The following is a 19,778-nucleotide window of genomic DNA, read 5'->3' as shown; positions in this document are numbered from 1 at the left end:
CATAGCAACATCCGTAAATTTCCCCCTAAACATATATGGAAAGCATACAGCCACATAATAGTGCCAGGGAAATATAACCATTCATTGCAGAAGTAGGATTACGCTAGCCTACCTAAATTCAGGATTGGTTTATGCTGACTGGCTGGAGCCTCCAGGAGGAGCAAGCTGAGCCCAGTTAAAGTTTGCTCTATGGGGAAACTCTGAAAACAAAACAGAAATATTTATGTATTTATCAATTGCGGTTAATAGATCCAACAATGTATTTAACCCTTTGAGTGCCAAGTGAATTTGTCAAACTAGGAGTAAAAACTGCCCAGCAAACATTTTTTATTCATCATAATGACCTGTAATGTTTACCTTAATATTGGAAATATTATCTTTTTTTACACAACATGTTCTATTTTAATTTATATAACAAATGTGAACAACACCAGCATTTTGAGAGGATATTTTGCACATCTCTCACAGATGTTGGCACTCAAGGGGTTAAGGAAAGAACATTATAGAACATAAAGAACATGATATATTTCCATTGCTTTTTATCTAATGGTTGCATTGGCAATATACTGTGATCACTACGTTCTGATCAAATAACATGGTACTTGTGTAGTTTAAGAGATTGCATGCGATTTGCGTGTGATGGTACTTGTGCAGTTTCACGGCGCTCCTGCCCGCAGATCGCATCGCACGCAAATCACATGCGATTTGATCGCGTGCAATGCGATGCAAACCCCCACTTACCACCCCCGAAGTGTGGCGAGTGCAGCAAGCGCTGCGAAGGGACGCGACCTGTTCCTACCCCCACTATCCACGTCAGCGTAGAGTTGATCTTATAAAGTGTGGCGAGCACAGCGAGCTCCGTGAGGGAACGCGGATTACTTGACATGTATTCCGTGTCCGCTTGAAACGCATTGGGCTTGGTTGCTCGCCACACTTTAGAAAAACAACTCCATGCCAACGTGGAAAGTGGGGGTGTGAACAGGTCGTGAGGACGCGGGGCTCCCTGCGCTCACCACGCTTTGGGTTGACGTGGATAGTGGGGGTGTGCTAAACATGGATAGTGGGGGTGTGCGCATGCGATTTGCGTGTGATGCGATCCGCGGGCAGGGGCGCCGTGAAACTGCACAAGTACCATCACATGCGATTTATGCGATCCCAGTGCCGCCGTGAAACTACACAAGTACCAACAACATAATCCAATATACAATAATGATGTTTAAAGGTAAAAAACAGTTTGTTACTCTCTTTCAGTATCCACGTGGCTGCTAGACAACTTCTAAGTTGACAGTCAACAGGTAAGCACTTTATGGTTGACAAAGTCAAAAGGTCAACACAAGCAAAAAATCAACATGGCTATGGTTGGCACATGATTTTTTTTTTTACAATTTCAGTAAAAGGGATGTGGTACACTAATTGGGGGTCCACATGTTCAGGTGTCGACCAATGAAATGTGAACAACTCACTGATTACTTCATGTGTCTGCCTTGTTTCAGTGTTGACAGTGTGCATATCTAACTTTTGGCCCTGGTCCGACCCCTCCCCTCACCCTCCGTTCCTCCCGGGTAGCAACAGCAGCATACACTGTTACAGCATGTGCTGTGCTGACAGCAGGCTCAGCATGAGTGTCTGACTGACAGCATGAGAGGTCATGCTGAGCCTGCTGTCAGCACAGCACATGCTGTAGGTGTGTGCTGCTGCTGAGATTACAGTTTTTAGAGTTTTCTTTCACCCTCCTCTAAACATTTGGGGGTGTGGCCTAAGTGAGGGCAGTTCCCACCTAGGCCACGCCCCCACATTTTACCGGGGTTCGGCATTCCTCTCAGCTCCCATTTTGGCGTCAACATAGATATTGTTGGCCTAATATACCACAGCCCTCACTTACGTCTTCCAGCAAAGTTACGTTTTCTTCCAGTATGCGTATAAATGTGGAGCAATCCCCTGTGATTTTCAAGCTGATTTCACAAGCACACAAGGCCTGCAGTGACAGCAGACAGAGCTCATGTCTCCAGAAATCAGGGTGCTGTTGAAACCTGGCACACAAATCCTTCATGTACATGCTAATTTCTGTCACTTGTATCCAATCTGTAAACTGGAAGAAAAAATAACACATTATAGTATATTACAACCCATCATTGGCAAAGTACCTACTGTATGTTCAAATTCAAGTAAAAACACTTCCAGTTCCATTTTCAGACATATAAATAATGAAATGTAAATAGTTTGTTATAGGCATTATTGTTATAATTAAAAGAAAGCTCTACATTTTACAACTCAGCAATTATTTTCCCCAGCATTAAGCTTAAAAGCCATGAAGAGCAGATCAGATATTAGTTTTACAGTAGTAATAAAATCTGCATGAGCAATGTCAGAGTAATGGTGTGTACACACGTTACAATTTGCCATTCGATTTTAACTACATAGTCAAAATTGAATCGTCATTGCATAAACATCGATTGGAGATAGAATGTTTTTAAGCTTTCTATACCAATTCGATGCTGATGTGCGCTCCCGTTCAGCACAAATCAAACAGGCAGATAGACAGGGCAGCCAAGACTATATATTGCAGATTGAATGGAGATAGTATGAATCACATGCATTCACCCAGCCACATTTTATTCACATTTGACAGTACAGTCAAAATCGCATACAAATCGCAAGCACATAGTCAAAATCGCATCGGGGTCAAAAGTACAGAAAGTTAAAATTGCAAAGAAATCGCACATGAGTTAGCAAAAGTCGAAAAAGCAAATATCAAATAGAACAAATAGCATATCGATCGAATTGGGATCGAATCGTAAAGGAATCTCACCGTGTGTACAGACAATAACAGTGTAATGGTGTGTACACACTTGTACAATCACCCTGCGATTCTGACTATATAGTCAGAATCGCATCGGTAACGCACGCAGATCGTAAGGGTTTTAACCCTTGCGATTCCGATGCGATCCCGTATCGCAGCCAGAAAGTCTTGGCTGCATAGATTATATAGTGCAGATCTGCACTATATAGTCCAAATTGTATGCAGATCGCATGCGCCGTGCGATGTGATCCCGAGGAGATCACATCACAAGCCACATTGCACAAGTGTGTACACACCATTAGTAAGATGTGGGGACCAGGCACAGGCACTTGCACCCACAGCTGTCTAGAATGTGGACTGGGATAACAGTTTGAATGACATGCCCAGCTGGGCAGCGCCTCACCTATGACAATCGCTTACAAACTGTTCAACAGAAGGCTACAATACCGGATGTCTGTCAAAGTCAGTGGAATTATATATATAATGGTAATGGGCCCCATACATCAGCAATCACAATTAATTGATTTCCAGATCCAGGGATTTTTTGGCCAGATAAATGGATTCTACAATCTATTGGATTTGATTACACATTACAGATTTATTTCAGAGATTTTTCCATCTAAAGATTGCATCTTCATATCTGGAAATTGCCCAATCGATTGCTGTTCATAATGTAAATAGATGAAGAAGACGAATTGGGAATGCCCACACATATAAAAAAGATCTGCAGATAATACCAGATTATTAAACATGTTTAAAAACCTGATTAAGCAATCGATTGGTGATTTTGATTGGTATTGCCATAAGGGGGAGCCCACACATCTAAAATAAATTGTGGCAATCATCTCCATATCTGAAAATTGTCACAATTAATTGCTGATGTATGGGGCCCTTAACTCTCAGTTTAGCCAGAGAGGAGGTATACACAGAAAAGTAGGTGATGCAAGGACTAATCCAATAAAAGGAAAAGCAGCATAGGGAGAAAAAAATACTAATCACTTATTTATAGATCCATTAGCTAAACAAACAAGACACAGATCACAATACTATGTACTTTTCCATAAAGTTACCACACCTGCTTTTACATTTTCATGTTAATAACAGTTTATTTATCCAGTTGTCAGAAGTACAAGGACAGCAAATGCGTGTATGGAACCTTATTAATAAAACAGAAATAGAGTTATGGGGTGACATTTATTAGAATGCGATTTTATCGCATTTTTAGAAATCGCACCATATCACCGCAAATCGCACTTTTAAAACTTGCATTTTTCCCTTGTAATCCGCATATTTAATTAAATGAGAATTCATGCGGAAAAATTGCGATATGGTGCACTTTGTGGCTATTTTAAGTCATGGAAATGTGCGCATTTCAAAACATGCGATTTTTGGTATAAAAAAAAATCGCGAAAAATTGAGCGTAACCAGCCCTGGGCTCAAAGAGCCGGTCCTGGTTTCATAAAATCACGGGGCAAACCAAATAGGGGTCCCCTGGATTTTATAAAACCAGCACCAGGCTCAAGGGCCTGTCCTGGTTCACAAAATACGGGGGACAAAATGAGTAGGGGTCCCCCGTATTTCAAGAACCAGCATCAGGCCCAACCAGCCAGCAGGGTAATGCCACAGCCGGGAGGAGACTTTTTATACAAGTCCCCCCGGCCAAAGCATTCATCCCCCTGACCGGTCATAATGGGCAGGGGTCCTGGGGAAGTGGGGACCCCTCCAAAGAAGTGGGTCCCCCCCCTCCAGAAATTACCTGCCCATGCTGAAGCCCGGGGATGTGGGCATCGAGCTGATGTTTGGTGTAAAAAAAATTAAAAACTATTGTGTATTGCTGTGGCACTACAAGTCCCAGCAAGCCTGCACCACATGCAGGGACTAGGAGAACCACAAGTCCCAGCATGCGGGGCCCCAGCAGTACAAATAGTTAAAAAAATACACAAATACTCACTTACAGTAAAACTTTATTTCATACGTAGCCCATTCATCCATACATACCTATGATGATAGTAGATCGGTCTCCTTGTCCTGTAGAATCCATAGCGGGGTACCTGTGGATAGAAAACATACTTACCAGAGGTCTTCTGCGCTTCTCCGGGAGCCCAGCAACGCTGTTCCCACGGTCCTGTCTTCTGTTTGCTTTTGGGGCTTCGCCCCGCCCCCCCCCCCGACCGGGACTTAGGCCCGCCCACCAGCCAATGATGGTCCGGCATGGGGGTTTTCCCGGGCCATCATTGGCTGGTGGGTGGGCCTTTTGGGAACCAGGATCGGCCCTTGAGCCTGGTGCTGGTTTTATAAAACCAGTTTGCCCCGTGATTTTATAAAACCAGGACCGGCTCTTTGAGCCCGGGGTCTGGTTATGCTCAGGAGGGGGGACCCCACACCGCTTTTTTTTTTCAATTTTTTATTTAGCTCTATTTTTACACCAGAAACATTGTGATCTGTGCATGTCTCTGACCAATTCGCACATCAGAACCTGGTCTGAAAAAAGTGCGATTTATAGACACCTCCAAAGTGCGATTTCCGTTAGCGCATTCCATTAAATATGCATTTTGGATACTTTTCTGTGCGAAAAGATCTGGATGTGAAAAAAAAATGCAAATTTTTCCCACACATTGAGAATTTTGCGATTTTCCGAGGAAAAAAATGCGATTTACGGGACTCTGCGCACCCTATTAAATGCACAATTTGTGGAAAAAATGCGATAACGCCATTTTGTTTACTAATTATCGCCAAAAACACAAAATCGGACTCTATTAAAGGTCACCCATGGTGTTTTTTATAACCAGGAAGACTTTAGGAAAGACCAGGGATTTTAGGAGGCCCACCCTATTTATATTACTGCCCTGGATTTACAGATGTGCCACATACATCTAGCCTGTAACACTATAATGTCGTATCTTGTATATACTGTAGTTATAGCTGTAGTCACACACAGAACATAGGCATGCCGCATAAGATTTTAAGCATCATTAGCTGCTTCTGCATTCTATGCACTTTGCAAATAAGATGAATTTTAACAGGAAAATATATACTGGGCCAGATACACTAATACACCTTTTCCACTAGCAACCTGGGTCAGACACGGTAAATTGTACCCGGTTCGAACCCGGTTTGGACATGGGTAAGAGACACATTTCCACTGCAGTGGTACCCGGGAAAATTGCCTGATCAGCCCCTTTTACACTTACCCCAGGTAAGGCCTGTTTTTTTCCCCCTATAGATTACATAAGAAAAAGCCTTTTTAAAGGGCTTTACCAGGGGAGGTCACAAAACAGGGCTACCATTACACCAAAAGGGCCACCATTAAAAAGATTATCATATCTTTTAAAATAACATTTTTTTTTATTTTACTGCCAAAAATGTAATCTTTGGAACTTTCAAAAGTGTCTTCACACAAGACAAGAAAAGACATGTTTAGGGTAAAATGTTTGCCGTATACCTGAGCCTTTACATAAAAATGAAAAAAGTGCATCTACGCATGTTAAAAAAACAAGTGCCCACAAAATTTTAAAAAGTGCAAGGTGTAGGGTTTAACCAAACTGTGCCCACAAGGCGACTGAATGCAATAGATGCATTTCAGCATTCTTATTGCAATAATGCAATAACAAAAAGTATACCAAAGAAAATAACAGGTATTTCTTATGGCAAATCACGATATACCGTAAATTCAGGGGAGTCTAGGTTTGGCAGCGTGTTGTCACGACTAGTGGTGTTTGCCTTACTATACTCTGGGTTTAGTGGGGCACTGGTAGCAGTGCTGGAGGCATAGCTAGTGGAAGTTTTGGGGGTGTAGCTAGCACCAGTGGTTGGGTAGTAGCTAGTTGCTGTGCTGGGGGCATGGCTACTGGGTCCTCTTTAGATCGTAATGGCCCCACTCGACATGTGTGGCAACGCTTTTTTTCCTGTTCTGGTCATAGACCTTGGTGAACTGCCTCTTCAGTTATTTCAATTTGTTAAGGACTTGCTGGTGAGAGCGGTGTATCCCCCTAGACTCCAGCATCTGGGCGATATTTCTGTACACAATCGCGTCTATTACGGTACCAGTCACCTGGTGCTTGATTTCCTCCTCTGCCCTAATGAGCAGCAGCTCCTTGACTTCAGAATCAGACAAATTGCTGGCAGCCATAATGATGTTGTGCTGTGGGATGAACATCAGTGTCCGCTGGGGAAGCCTGTGGTGCTGGCGGCAGAGTGGAAGGTGGCTGATGGAGCAGCCTCTTATGCCGCAGGGGAAAGTCAGCAGGACAGACATGCAGAACATGTGCACAGAACACTGTCCTTCAAACCATGTGCGCTGTCTGCGGGGCTCTGAGTGATGACATCACTCACCAGCGCCCCAGCAGCACCAATCAGTGAAGATTTTAACACTGCCAGTCAAATAACCCGGTTAGGGAGAATTTCCAGTACCCTTGAATCCGGGCGCTAACCGGGTGCTACCCTGATCATTACCTGGGTAGGATTGCTGGTGAATCCAAACCCGGATATTTGACAGGGAGCACTAGCAGAAAAACTCGGGTAGAAGGGCGTCCCCGCGGAGATTACCAGGTTATTTCTGCTACTGGAAAAGGGGTATAAGCTTCAAAAGCGATAAACTGGAGAGTGATAAACAGCCGAACAATCAGCTCCTACCTGCCATGTTACAGGCTGGAGCTGATTGGCCGACTGTTTATCACTCTCCATTTTATCATTTTTGAAGCTTAGTGTATCTGGCCCACTGTATAAAAAGTGCTACAAAATTTCACGGCACTTGTGCGTAATGTGTCAGTGCATGGAGGAGAGACATTTGTGGGCACATCTGCAGTATTGCAATAGCCCTAGTACAACCAGATCCATGCATGAAATCCATATGCAAAGAAAACCGTTCCTATCACTACACCTCATTATTGTTGATGACCTACAGTATATGGTATACGGTCATTGGCTCTACAGCAAGTTGGTCGACAAGCATTGGGTCGACATGGGGATAGGTCGACATGGGTCAAGGTTGACAGGTCATTAGGTTGACACAAGCATTAGGTCGACAGTCAAAAGGTCGACATGGGGCTTTTCACTGTTTTTTTGAGCCGACATGCCGACAGGCGGTATTTCATGCCCCACCATCCACTAGGCATGGTGGGAGAATAAAATAGTGTGCCGAGCGCAGCGAGGCACCATGCCCGAAGTATGGCAAGCGATGCGAGGGGATGCGGTGCACTGGAAACTGTGTCGACATTCTGGTAAAAAAAAAACAGTGAAAACACCATGTCGTCCTTTTGACTGTCGACCTAGACACTGCCGACCTAATGTTTGTGTCAACCTATTGACCTGTCAACCTAAACCCATGTCGACCTAGACCCATGTCGATCTAATGCTTGTCGACCAACTTGCTGTAGACCAAACAATCCCAAACCCTGTATATGTATGGCATTTGTAAATGCAATGTTGCATTAAGGGGTTAATTAAACATAGAGTCCTGAAGACATATCCATTACCATTTAAAATACCAGCTGCAAATGACAACAGCACAAGGCAAGGGGACCAAGAAAAGTTCTCTGTTTAACTTAAGCAGATGTGAGATGTCAGGGGCAACACAGGCAGATGTCAGAAAGCACTAATGATGTCTGTTAGCAACTGCACAGCTTCTTCTTCTCTCCTTGCACTTGTACAGATATGCAAACGTATTTATCCAAGGTTTACCATCTGGCCTCTAGTCGTCTGCTTGTTAAAAACAGAGAGCTTGTCTATTGGAGAGAACGAGCACCTAAATGATTAGATTACACTCAGTATGTATATATTGGGATACAGGTGCGTATAGACACACACCCTTGTGCATCTAGGTGTTAATTTCACCCTAGCATTGATTAGTATTGCCAAAGAGTTATACAATCTAACTGGTAAGAATGCCATATTCTATACCAGTGGGTGTATGTGTACAGTATGTCATCTGTCATTGTGGATACAGTAGGCTTTCAACCCTAGCCACATATAATAAAAACATTGAATATATCCTAAGAACTTACCCCCACTGTCAGTGTGTAATATTTATTGTGCAAATTGATGCTGTAAAATGTGATAACACATATATTGATCACCTAATATGTCAGCAAGCAAGAATGTGTACCATGTACCATTAATATATCCTGGTATATTAATCCTTGAACAGCTGAATACAGACAGTCACTCGTTATCATAAAATACTCTGGTTTAGTTCCATCTATTGTAATCCAAGAAGTCCAGGTTTGTGCTGCACACATAAGACAGAAAGAGCTGCTTTGTCGAGAGCTGTGCATGTTTATGGCATTGGTGGTAGACTAGAACAGCCAAGAAGATGTTTGGCAATAACAACCGACAGACCAATATGCTGCCTGGGAGATCTTCTGCTTCCAATTTGGACTGCTCTGTATGGGATCAACTAATCTCATGGGAAATCTAGAATACATGCTATGCATACTTTACCAAAAACCCTCATTGGCCCAATGGCACACACAAAAAATTAAGACTTGCACAACCACCAGACAGTAAAAAAAAATACATCCGTTTTATTTTGTTTGCAGCTCGTGCAGATTACATTGAAACAGGGCTGTGAGGTTCCAGGAGCCTATGACTTTTTTGTATGTAATTAAATGCCGTTCAATATGTAGCCCGATATTGGCTAATGGAAGAAAGAGCAGCTGCAATTTCATATTATATGCATATCTTACATAACAGCTTCCTAGATAACATTTAACTTAAAATGTACATGACTTGAAGATGAGGACAGCGTTATCCAGGGATGAATAACAGACAATATATGCTTTAAACCTTTATAGATATTGTTGCCAAATGGCTATACCTACAGCAGGAATTTTTTTTATGTCATCTTGCAGTATATTTGTTAAAACTCAGATGTTGTGGCCATTTGGAAATATCAGACTGACCAATACTGTCTGATGGTGAAACTGGAATACTGCAGCCATGAGTAAAAAAAAATATTTTAAAGTATGAGGGCAATATGACCGATATAGGGTTACAATACAAAGCTAAGCAATAAACAAGGCTTTAGTAGCATCTAGAAGTATTACAAATAAAATTCCACTCACTTGCATATAGCCTATCAAGTCAAACAACAGGCGCAGGATTTGCTCTTCTGCAGCTGAAGGCCTCTCGGACTTACTAGGAGCATCGGAATTAAGTAAGACTTTCCTGATGCCCAAGCGGAAAGCAGAGTACTCCTGCAGCTGTGATGGCTCACAGAACAGGTACTTCAGGAAAGGCGTCAAAATGTGAATGCTGGATGGTTGGTCCCTGCAGTTTAAAAGAAAATAACGCTGAAAATTTATTTAAATAATTTGTTTATACAATATGAGATTAGGATTCAAAATTATAAACAGTTTATAACTATATCAAAATGTAACAACAAAATATTTGTTTTGAAACAGATCTCCCAATATTCACAATCAAAATATTTTGACAAATAAGGTTATGACCCTGGTTCACCCTTTTGGTGGAAGATGATGTCCCTTTTTCTTGTGACAAATCTGAGCTTGTTCTGTGACTATGAACTCCTAGACAGTCATACATCAATGATTCAATGTAGGTATACTGCCAGCTCCATCTGGTAAAACTTTTTCCAAAAGATATCAGAACATGCACATCGATAATTATTATCTACTGTACTGATGATAAACAATTATTTACACAAAAACGTTGATCACAGTCTCTCCTCAATTCAAAAACAAGTGGTTTAGGTAAGAAAGTAGTTTTGTTTTTTCAAAAAGTCTTTATTAGACACATTTATAAATTCAGTTCATTATCATAAAAGGCTATAAGGCCTCCACAGTTTTTACATGACTATATCGACAAATGCTCATACTGTATGTGGAAGAGAATAGTTGAAAATGGTTTGCAGATGATTGATTATCTGACAACAAAATGTAATTGTCCCTTAACTATTTCAAAGAAAATACAGACTTATTTTAACGCATAAAGCACCATACTGTAGCACCTTGACAGTCAAACAAAGAAGCGTACCAAATCAACATTCAATTATACATTCTTATGTAACCAGTGACACAGGGATTACAATCTTCTACAATTTAGGTAGTTCAAGATCCATGGTCATTCTACGGATATTCTCTTTTGGTGGACTTGCTAGAAAGTGTAATGATGGCAGCACACCTTCGCTCTGTCACCTTCTCCTTTTAAAAAGGTTTCAAGAGGAAACGTGTGTTACTTAATAGTATAACTTGATTGATTTACAGCCTTTTGGTAACACTAAACTCCTTGAATTTTTTCAGCTATAATATTTCACATATTGTTATGCGGAGAAGGAAGATCCCAAGACAGCGCTCAGCTTGCTTTGTAGTGTGTGCCAATTTGTACACTATATGTGAAGTTGATTTTGGCAGCTACTGACAATAACACTTCAGCAGCTTTCATAGCCCCTCCTTGATATCCACCGGCTGTGTACACTAGGCCTGCTGTCACTCTATGCTGCACATGGGAAGCCTCTGGAAAGGAAAATTAAGGATAAAGTCCAGCAGCAAACTCAGATGCAGGGTGGTCTGAAGTGAATATTTTAATTCCAAATTCACTAGCCTTTAAAAATAAGAAAGGTCTAAAAGATAACTGATCAGCAATACACATGTGCACAACTAAAATAAAGTTATTGGTATATTAAAGAATAAAGGTGTACTGTTAAAAATGACGGTGGAAATTATAGGCACATTATAACTGAGGTCCAGTGAAATGGCTGTGCACATTCATTAATTAAATTACCTGGACAGAAAGTCTGGCAATAGAGCTGGTACTGAACACTAACTATGATGCTCCTATAACCTGCACAAACATGTCAAATCAAAGACAAGATAATGCCGTGTGCTTTGTATGATATAAGTTGTGTTGTAGATGACCATGTCAAGTCATTTAAAAAGGTACAAGCTATATTTTACCATGCTTGTATTAGGTAATATAATAAAAATGCCTTATGTTAATAGGCTATATGGGGGGAATTCAACGAGCAGCGCCAGATAACCACAGACTAATTGATACCCTGAGGCTACCCAATTACTGTAGATCTAAAGCAAACAGTTATCAGGGTTTTTTCCATCTGCCTTAACGTTTAAGAAAAAAGTCCCTGTTAAAGTCCCTGTTAAAAGTTAATGGGTGCCAGGACCATCTTAATGCACAAATCCATGAACTTTTTTTTATGAATTTCGTGAGTTATTGCCCATTAACCATTGCTAACCTACTTAGCACATTATGTTAACAGGCGTAACTAGACTCTCAGGAGATGGCGCGAGAATGCTTAGTTTATTTAATTACGGATAGGAACTATATGAAGAGAAAAACACCAGCACTACTGATAATGACTCTGGTCATAAGGAGCTTTGGGGACTGGATCTGTGGAGGGGCTGATCGGTATTGGAGGATTCCACTCAGAAAGAGTAAACAAGGAACCCTGGCCTTATTCAGACCTGAGCTCAGTACAAATTTGTTCGGAAAATGGGCAAAACCATGTGCACTGCAGGTGGAGCAGATGTAACATGTATAGAGAGAGAGTTAGATTTGTGTGAGCCATTTTGTTTTTGTGCAGGGTAAATACTGGCTGCATTGTTTTTACACTGCAATTTAGATTTCAGTTTCAGCACACCCCACCAAAATGTAACTCTCTTTGCACAGGTTACATCTGCCCCACCTGCAGTGCACATGGTTTTGCCCATTTACCCCAAAAAATTGTACTGAACTCAGATCTGAGGACTTGAGGCCGTGACTTGGAAAACGATAAAGGAAGATACTGTAAAGACTTACAGTGGTGACTTGAGAAGCAAGGATGCAGAGTACTTTAATGACTTGTGGCTGTAACTTGGAAAGTGAGGACAAAGGACACTGTAAAGACTGGCGGCTGTGCCTTGAAAACAAAGATGCAGAATACTGTAAAGACTTTGGGACTGTGGCTTGATAAACAAGGAGGGTACTGAAAAAGACACTGTGGCTATGATTGAAAAACACTGAAGACTGCTGGCTGTGACTTGAAAATGAGGATGCAGGGTACCGAAGGGGGAGAGGCTGCCAGGACCGAAGTACCCTCTCAAGCTGGGTTGGCACCAACGTGGCGAAAAAGTGAGTGGGAAGCGGGCAGTCCAATAAACAGATGAAAGCAGCTCCACAGGGGCAGCGAGGGTTCAACCTGGGAGCTCAGGTGTGCAGCACCTAACCAAGGTTAGTAACTAGAGATGTACAGGCTCTGATTTACTCTGATTTACTCTAATTTCAAAGCAGGATCTTATTGGCTATCAACTGTCAACAACTGTCATGTGATTTGGGATAGCCAAAAAGATCCTGCTTTGAAATCAGAGTAAATCAGAGTAAATCAGAACCTGCACATCTCTATTAGTAACTAGAAGCACTGGCACTGGAAACCTGATCCCTTAAAAGGAAAAGGACTGCACCGCTCAGAACAAGAGGAAACAGGAGAAAATAGATTAATCCGGACTCCAACATGGCGCCCTCCTGCAAAGAGGACACATGTTAGATCCAAGAGTTAGCTGCACCCAGCTTTCAGCGCTGATGCCCGCGGACACCCGCAAAATGGTGATTAAACCTGCTCCCATCCTGGTGCTTGTTCCATGAGCGCCACCCGCCACTAAGCCTTCAGAACCTAACAGTTGAATAGTGCTTGGCATTAAAGCCCAAGGCTACCTCCAATTTTCTCCAGGGGTACTTTGCCGCAGGTACAGTAATTCAATACTGCTGTAAAAGTGTAAAAAAAGAGACAATAAAATACTGTCTTTTTAAAAACAGAATTGTATGATAGTATGTAAAACACATTAAACAAAAAAACTAAACCGCTCCTGTCTGAGGAAGTTAACATTAATTTGTGCTCAGCCCCTAAGCAGGTGAAAAAGTAGGCAAATCTTTATTTTAAAAGGTACCAATGCAGAACCTTTGGTGCAGTCCTTCCAATGAATAATCAGTCACTTGGAGGGGTGTAAATAGCTTATTTTGGCTGATAAAGAGATGTGTGTTTTCAATTAAATTTCTCTAAAAATCTCCATAATGGGTTAAATGATATGGGACAATGAGGTGTTGCATTTATGGGAGAGGATTTTAGAACTTGCAGATAACAGCTAAAAATGTTTTTTTTCTACCTTCTATAAAATATTAAGACACAAAAAATCAATTCATAAATTTTTCTATACCCCAAAATACTGTAAAAACTTTACTTTAATGACAAACGCTTGCAGCCTATATGAATTCAAATACTGTCCTTCCGTAATCAGCGATGACTTCAAAAGGTTCCAGTATTATTTACATTTTTAATCATTGTGTTAAAAATGGTGGCAACATGTAATTTAATTGATGTGTCACATGGTCATCTTGGGAACGCCTGAAAAAAGCTGTTCATTTTACGTTTTCACCATGGTCTAGTGTTCATTCTAGCACCCGCCATCTTTGAAAACCCATGCAGTTCCTCTTCCCTGCCTGGGGTGTCGCTGTCTGCTGTAGTGCTAGCACAGTGTGGTCTGTATATCAGCACTGATATGCAAACCAGACCTGTGCTAGAAACACCACAGCAGACAGCGATACCCCAGGCAGGGAACAGGAACTGCATGGGTTTTCATAGATGGCGGGTGCTAGAATGAACACTAATTGTCTGAATGTTATCGGATGTCATTCAATCCGCACTGCTTTTTCTGCTGCACTTGCGACTCATGCACACTAAAACCTGATTACTGTATTGTCTATATCATGGGTCCTCAAACTGCGGCCCTCCAGATGTTGTGAAACTACAATTCCCAGCATGCCTTGCCACAGTTTTAACACTCCCTTATAGGAAACCTGTGGCAAGGCATGCTGGGATTTGTAGTTTCACCACATCTGAAGGGCCGCAGTTTGAGGACCCATGGTCTATATAATATTCAAACACAGGTATACCATCAATAATATGGCACCCTTGGTTCCAACAGTCTTCTTAACATTACGCCCCCCCCCCCCACACACACACACACACACACTTAAACATGATCCTCCCAGTCTAAAGGCCCATACACACTGCAAGATTTTTAGCTGAAAGTGCTCACTTTTACCATTTGAGTTGCTATGGGCTCAGAAGCCACCCAGTGTGTATGGCCCGGCAATGAGCACTGATGCGCGGTTCCTGCATTATTCCCTTGCCGTTACTGCTCATCTGCTGGTGGTGAAAGCAGTCCAGCACCGCGGAAATCGCTTGAAAGGGTGAAAACAGTGTTTTCCTCCAACATCGCTGTGCATATACTGTACACTGTGTGTATGCACCTGAACTGTGCCCTCCTGCATACTAATCCCCTTCATCTACAGCCTGACTGCCCATGTCAATCCCCTCCCCCACCTGTATAATATGGGTATGGGTCATAGGGTCGACAGTATGAAGGCTGACATACATTAGGTTGACCACCAAGGGTCGACAGGTTGACAATGTGAAGGCTGACAGTCAACAGGTCAACATGAGTTTTCCCTTTTTTTTGTCCCGAATGTCACCATATCAGTGTACCGCTGGACTCGCCATGCTTTAGGCACTATTATATACTCCCTCCAAGCCCAAGTGGATGGTAGGGTATGAAATACCATCTGATTTAAAAAAGAAAAGAATTCAAAAACTCATGTCGACCTTCCCATTGTCGACCTAATGATTGTGTAGACATTCCAACCGTGTCTACCTATTTCATGTGTAGCCCTAAACCCTGTTGACATTTAGTGGTTGACCGAATGTATGTCAACCTTCATACTTACTGTGGACCTAGCGACCATGTCCCTATAACATACTGAGTCAATAATAGACTATATCGAGCCAAAGCATAGATCATACTGTACGTATTTTAAAGATAGTTGTATCACTACCACTCTAAGTTTTAATATGAAATTCAAGGCCCTTCTGCAGGCATATGTAATCTCTTATTAAGATAAGAATACCATCACTCAGTTTGAACAGGGAAAGTTTGGGCATCTTTAAAGCAAAAATACCTGGTCACCAGCTAAAATATGCTTTAGCCAATCCCGACTTCTACACACGTATTGTTGTCAACTAATATGAAATTTATTGAAACCATTTTCGCACATTTCAATATTTAATGAAATATTGAAGTGTGCGAAAATGAGACAGAGGCTATTAGCCCGTCCTCAGCAGAGGCGTAGGGAGGGCGGAGCCACCGGAGCTCCTGCTCCGGGCGCCAATTGGTTGGCTGGCGCCGCCGGCCCGCCCCCCTCCGCAAATGGTCCCTGCTAGGCTGCCACTATTGTGGCGTACGCCCGGGGCGGGCAGCGCCGGCGGCTGCCCTGCCCGGCGTCTGCCTCCTGCCCGGCGCCTGCCTCCCCTCCTGCCCAGCCTGCTCGCCCGGTCCCCGCCGCCAAGCGTCACGGGCGGTGAGGCCGGGCGGCGGGCTGACAGCCACGGCTGCCTGTGAATTGCTGCTGCTGCTGCTCGGTCTGGCTTCCGGGCAGCGCAGGCAGCCAGCGTAGCAGCACTAGTGAGTGACAACAATGTCACACTCCTCCCAGCGGCACTGCGGCAGCCAGAGAGTCACCTGTCTCTGACCCCCTCCCTCCTCCCTGGCTACAGCAGCGTCATCACCAGCCTTCCCAAGCGCTGGCTGTAGCCTGGATGAGAAGGTGTGTTGCTGGCTGCTGCCCGTGCCTTATTCAGTAATTCAAGGTGGATTTTTTTTTTTTTTTACAGCTAAACGTTCTTAAAATAAACATAGTAAGCTTGTTTTTTTGTTGGTTTTGTGGAGCCCGAGGGGTGGGGAGGGGGGGGGGAGGGGGGGTTAGTGAATCTCTGGCTTCTGCTGCTGCCCTGGCCTGCTGTACTGTATATATCTTTATTTATGCTGTATATATATTTATCTATCTTTATTTATTTATCTTTATTTACAGCTGTCAGCATGTTATATATAGCGCAGCAGCTTCCTTTACAGTGTCTTATACAGCGCAGCAGATTCCATTACAGTGTCTTATACAGCGCAGCAGATTCCGTTACAGTGTCTTATACAGCGCAGCAGATTCCGTTACAGCGTCTTATACAGCGCAGCAGATTCCGTTACAGCGTCTTATACAGCGCAGCAGATTCCGTTACAGTGTCTTATATAGCGCAGAAAATTCCGTTACAGTGTCTTATATAGAGCAGCAGATTCCGTTACAGTGTCTTATATAGCGCAGCAGTTTCCGTTACAGTGTTTTATATAGAGCAGCAGATTCCGTTACAGTGTCTTATATAGCGCAGCAGATTCCGTTACAGTGTCTTATATAGCGCAGCAGTTTCCGTTACAGTGTCTTATATAGCGCAGCAGTTTCCGTTACAGTGTCTTATATAGAGCAGCAGATTCCGTTACAGTGTCTTATATAGCGCAGCAGTTTCCGTTACAGTGTTTTATATAGAGCAGCAGATTCCGTTACAGTGTCTTATATAGCGCAGCAGATTCCGTTACAGTGTCTTATATAGCGCAGCAGTTTCCGTTACAGTAGAAAAACGGATTAGCAGCGCTGGAGTGGTTCAAACAATTAGCAACAAGTGAATCAATTAATAGAAAATAGTAACAAATTTAATGGCACATAAAAAATACATTTATCCGGATATAAAATTATATCATAAAAAAATGGTAGTTTAAAAAGCAAAACTTGATAAAGTGGATTTTGGGTGTATCATATAACCTGCATTAGACGATTCAGAGTCCCATGGAGAAGTCCAAGTGTGAACCACAATGATGGGAATGGCCGCTGGAGGTGGATATAAAGATGAAGTCCTTCTTTGAATTAGGGCAAAGTTTACCCACGGAAGGTACGACCTCAACAATTGAAGCGGTGAAGATTGTAAATCCCGAATGGTGGTGGTACTTTCTCCTTGGTATAGTAAACCTCTGGTCTCGAATGTTTGGCAGGCAGGTATTGGGCAAGAATCCACTAGGCACCTACGCGTTTCGCTGACCCCCGTCAGCTTTATCAAGGTGTCTCTTAGGTTGTGCCTTAGGGGTATTTATACCCATACTTCCTGTTAGGTAATTACCATATGGAATTGATTCACTTGCAATTACAGTAATATCAAACTCAAAGACATGCTCGGAGACAGAACTAAATTAATATACAATTCATATATATACATAAATTAAAAAATCGCAGGATAAAACAATATAAAGAAATATAAAACATTTGGATGGGCTGTAGTATAGATGGTAACCTGGTTACGGAGTTATACTTCCGGGTCATTTCCGGATCCATTAGATCATAACATTTCAAAAGAATTTCATCAGAAACACTACGAACCATTTAAGTACATTGCCCTTAATAGAATTTATTAAATCAGAGGAGACATGCATTACAAAACTTTGTATGGGACCTATTATGGTCATATACCCAATTTATCATAAGCAGGAAATGACGTTACGTTGTAGTTTGCGTCCCGGAAGTAAAACATTATTACTGAACACAATGGATAAGTACTATTCGGTCTATGTGATATTCTATAATATCTATGGACTAGCCGGGGTGGTTGCGTGCATACCTTTTGTTTAGTGATCATTCCCCCGTCTTTAGTATTAGTCCGTTCTCAGACACTAACTTCGGAGACCAAAAGCGCCGGAAGTGATGTCACGGCCTGTCAGTACGTTTCAATAATCATTCCCCGCCACCTTTTCGTTGGCCGGGGAATGTTTGCGTTTCAGGCGCCGGAAGAGATGTCACGGCCTGTCTGTACGTCTCAATAACTATTCCCCGCCACTTTTTCATTGGCCTTGGAATGTCTGCGTTTCACTGCTCAGTCTATTTCCTGCGTGCCAGATCATACTAGGTGCATCGCTATAAATATTCATTTCCGTTTGATCCTGCTTTGGAACGCGGAAACGTGTGAGGAGTGGAACGCAAAACTTTGGAGGAGTTTTGTGTTACCCAGATGTATGCAGTATTTGTTTATATACGTATAAATTAACAAATCGTTTAATTAGGAGCACATCTATCCAAGTTTCTTAATCTTAGAGTAACAAGAGCAATTGTTTCAGATCAGACTGTTTTATAGAGAGAGAAATTTTCTTAGTTCATTTGCTATTTTTCATTTTTAATTTTTAGTTTTTAATTATCATCAATCAAGTTTAATCTTTCATCAGGTTACATTATGGGAAACTTTTGACAAAAATATATCGTCAAAGGGATGTCCTCATACCACTTTCCAATAAATTTATACATTTATGCAAAAGACATTCCATAAAGAACATTAAATAAAAATAAATATAAATATAAAAGACAAAGGAAGGAGAAAAAGGGAGATTGAATTTCATAAGTATGGTCTGTAAATATGAGACTTATTTGTGAACATTCATTGCATTGATAATTCGGGGATGTTATCTATGATGAAGACAGAGGTTTTCTATATATGGTGAATATCCTACATATAGACAGGGAAGGGAGCAGTATATGTATGTGATGGTGATTTATAGAACAATATTCAGCTCCATTGAGTCGTTCAGTCCCTTCGGAAACAGTGAATTACATTTAAATATCCAATAAATTTCTTGACAACAAAGTGTCTTAAATCTATTGCCCCCCGAGTTGTTGCTTTTATATGTTCAAGGCCCAGGAGTTTGAGTCCTTCTGGGTTACCATCGTGACATTCTGCAAAATGTCTCGATACGCTGTGAAGGAGATTTTTATTTAAAATGTTTTTACGGTGCTCCAGAAATCTGGTTTTAAGAGCTCTTGTAGTACGACCTACGTAACGTAGTCCACATCCACAACAGAGGAGGTAGATCACGTAGGTCGTACTACAGTTGATGAACCCCCTAATGTCAGTGGGTTTAGAGTCTTCATCAAGTGAAATATTCAGGGTTCTGTTCTGTATGAACCCGCAGGTTATGCATGAGGTTTTCCCACATTTGTAACAACCTGTGATTTTTTGTGGGAGCCACATCGTAGGTGACTCTATTGGAATAGTTTCTTTAATATTCTTGGTTATTTTTAGCTCACTGGGTGCTAGTATTGATTTAAGGGATTTATT

The 19,778-nt window shown here is 42.0% G+C and overlaps 1 protein-coding gene across 1 annotated transcript in view; it reads right to left on the bottom strand.

Annotated features, from left to right (window-relative positions):
- Positions 1 to 19,778, bottom strand: part of FOCAD (focadhesin) — a 253,346-nt gene that overhangs the window by 161,697 nt on the left and 71,871 nt on the right. The window contains exons 7-9 of the mRNA XM_083184719.1: positions 9,862 to 10,066; positions 1,883 to 2,089; positions 113 to 200 (exon numbers count right to left, since the gene is read on the bottom strand). Of these exons, the coding sequence (XP_083040845.1) occupies positions 113 to 200; positions 1,883 to 2,089; positions 9,862 to 10,066 (500 nt within the window). The remainder of the gene's footprint in view (positions 1 to 112; positions 201 to 1,882; positions 2,090 to 9,861; positions 10,067 to 19,778) is intronic.

The sequence above is a fragment of the Crinia signifera genome, chromosome 1, assembly GCF_055691185.1.
Source record: "Crinia signifera chromosome 1, ASM5569118v1, whole genome shotgun sequence".
Taxonomy (NCBI): domain Eukaryota; kingdom Metazoa; phylum Chordata; class Amphibia; order Anura; family Myobatrachidae; genus Crinia; species Crinia signifera.
This window is presented reverse-complemented; position numbering and strand designations above follow the sequence as displayed.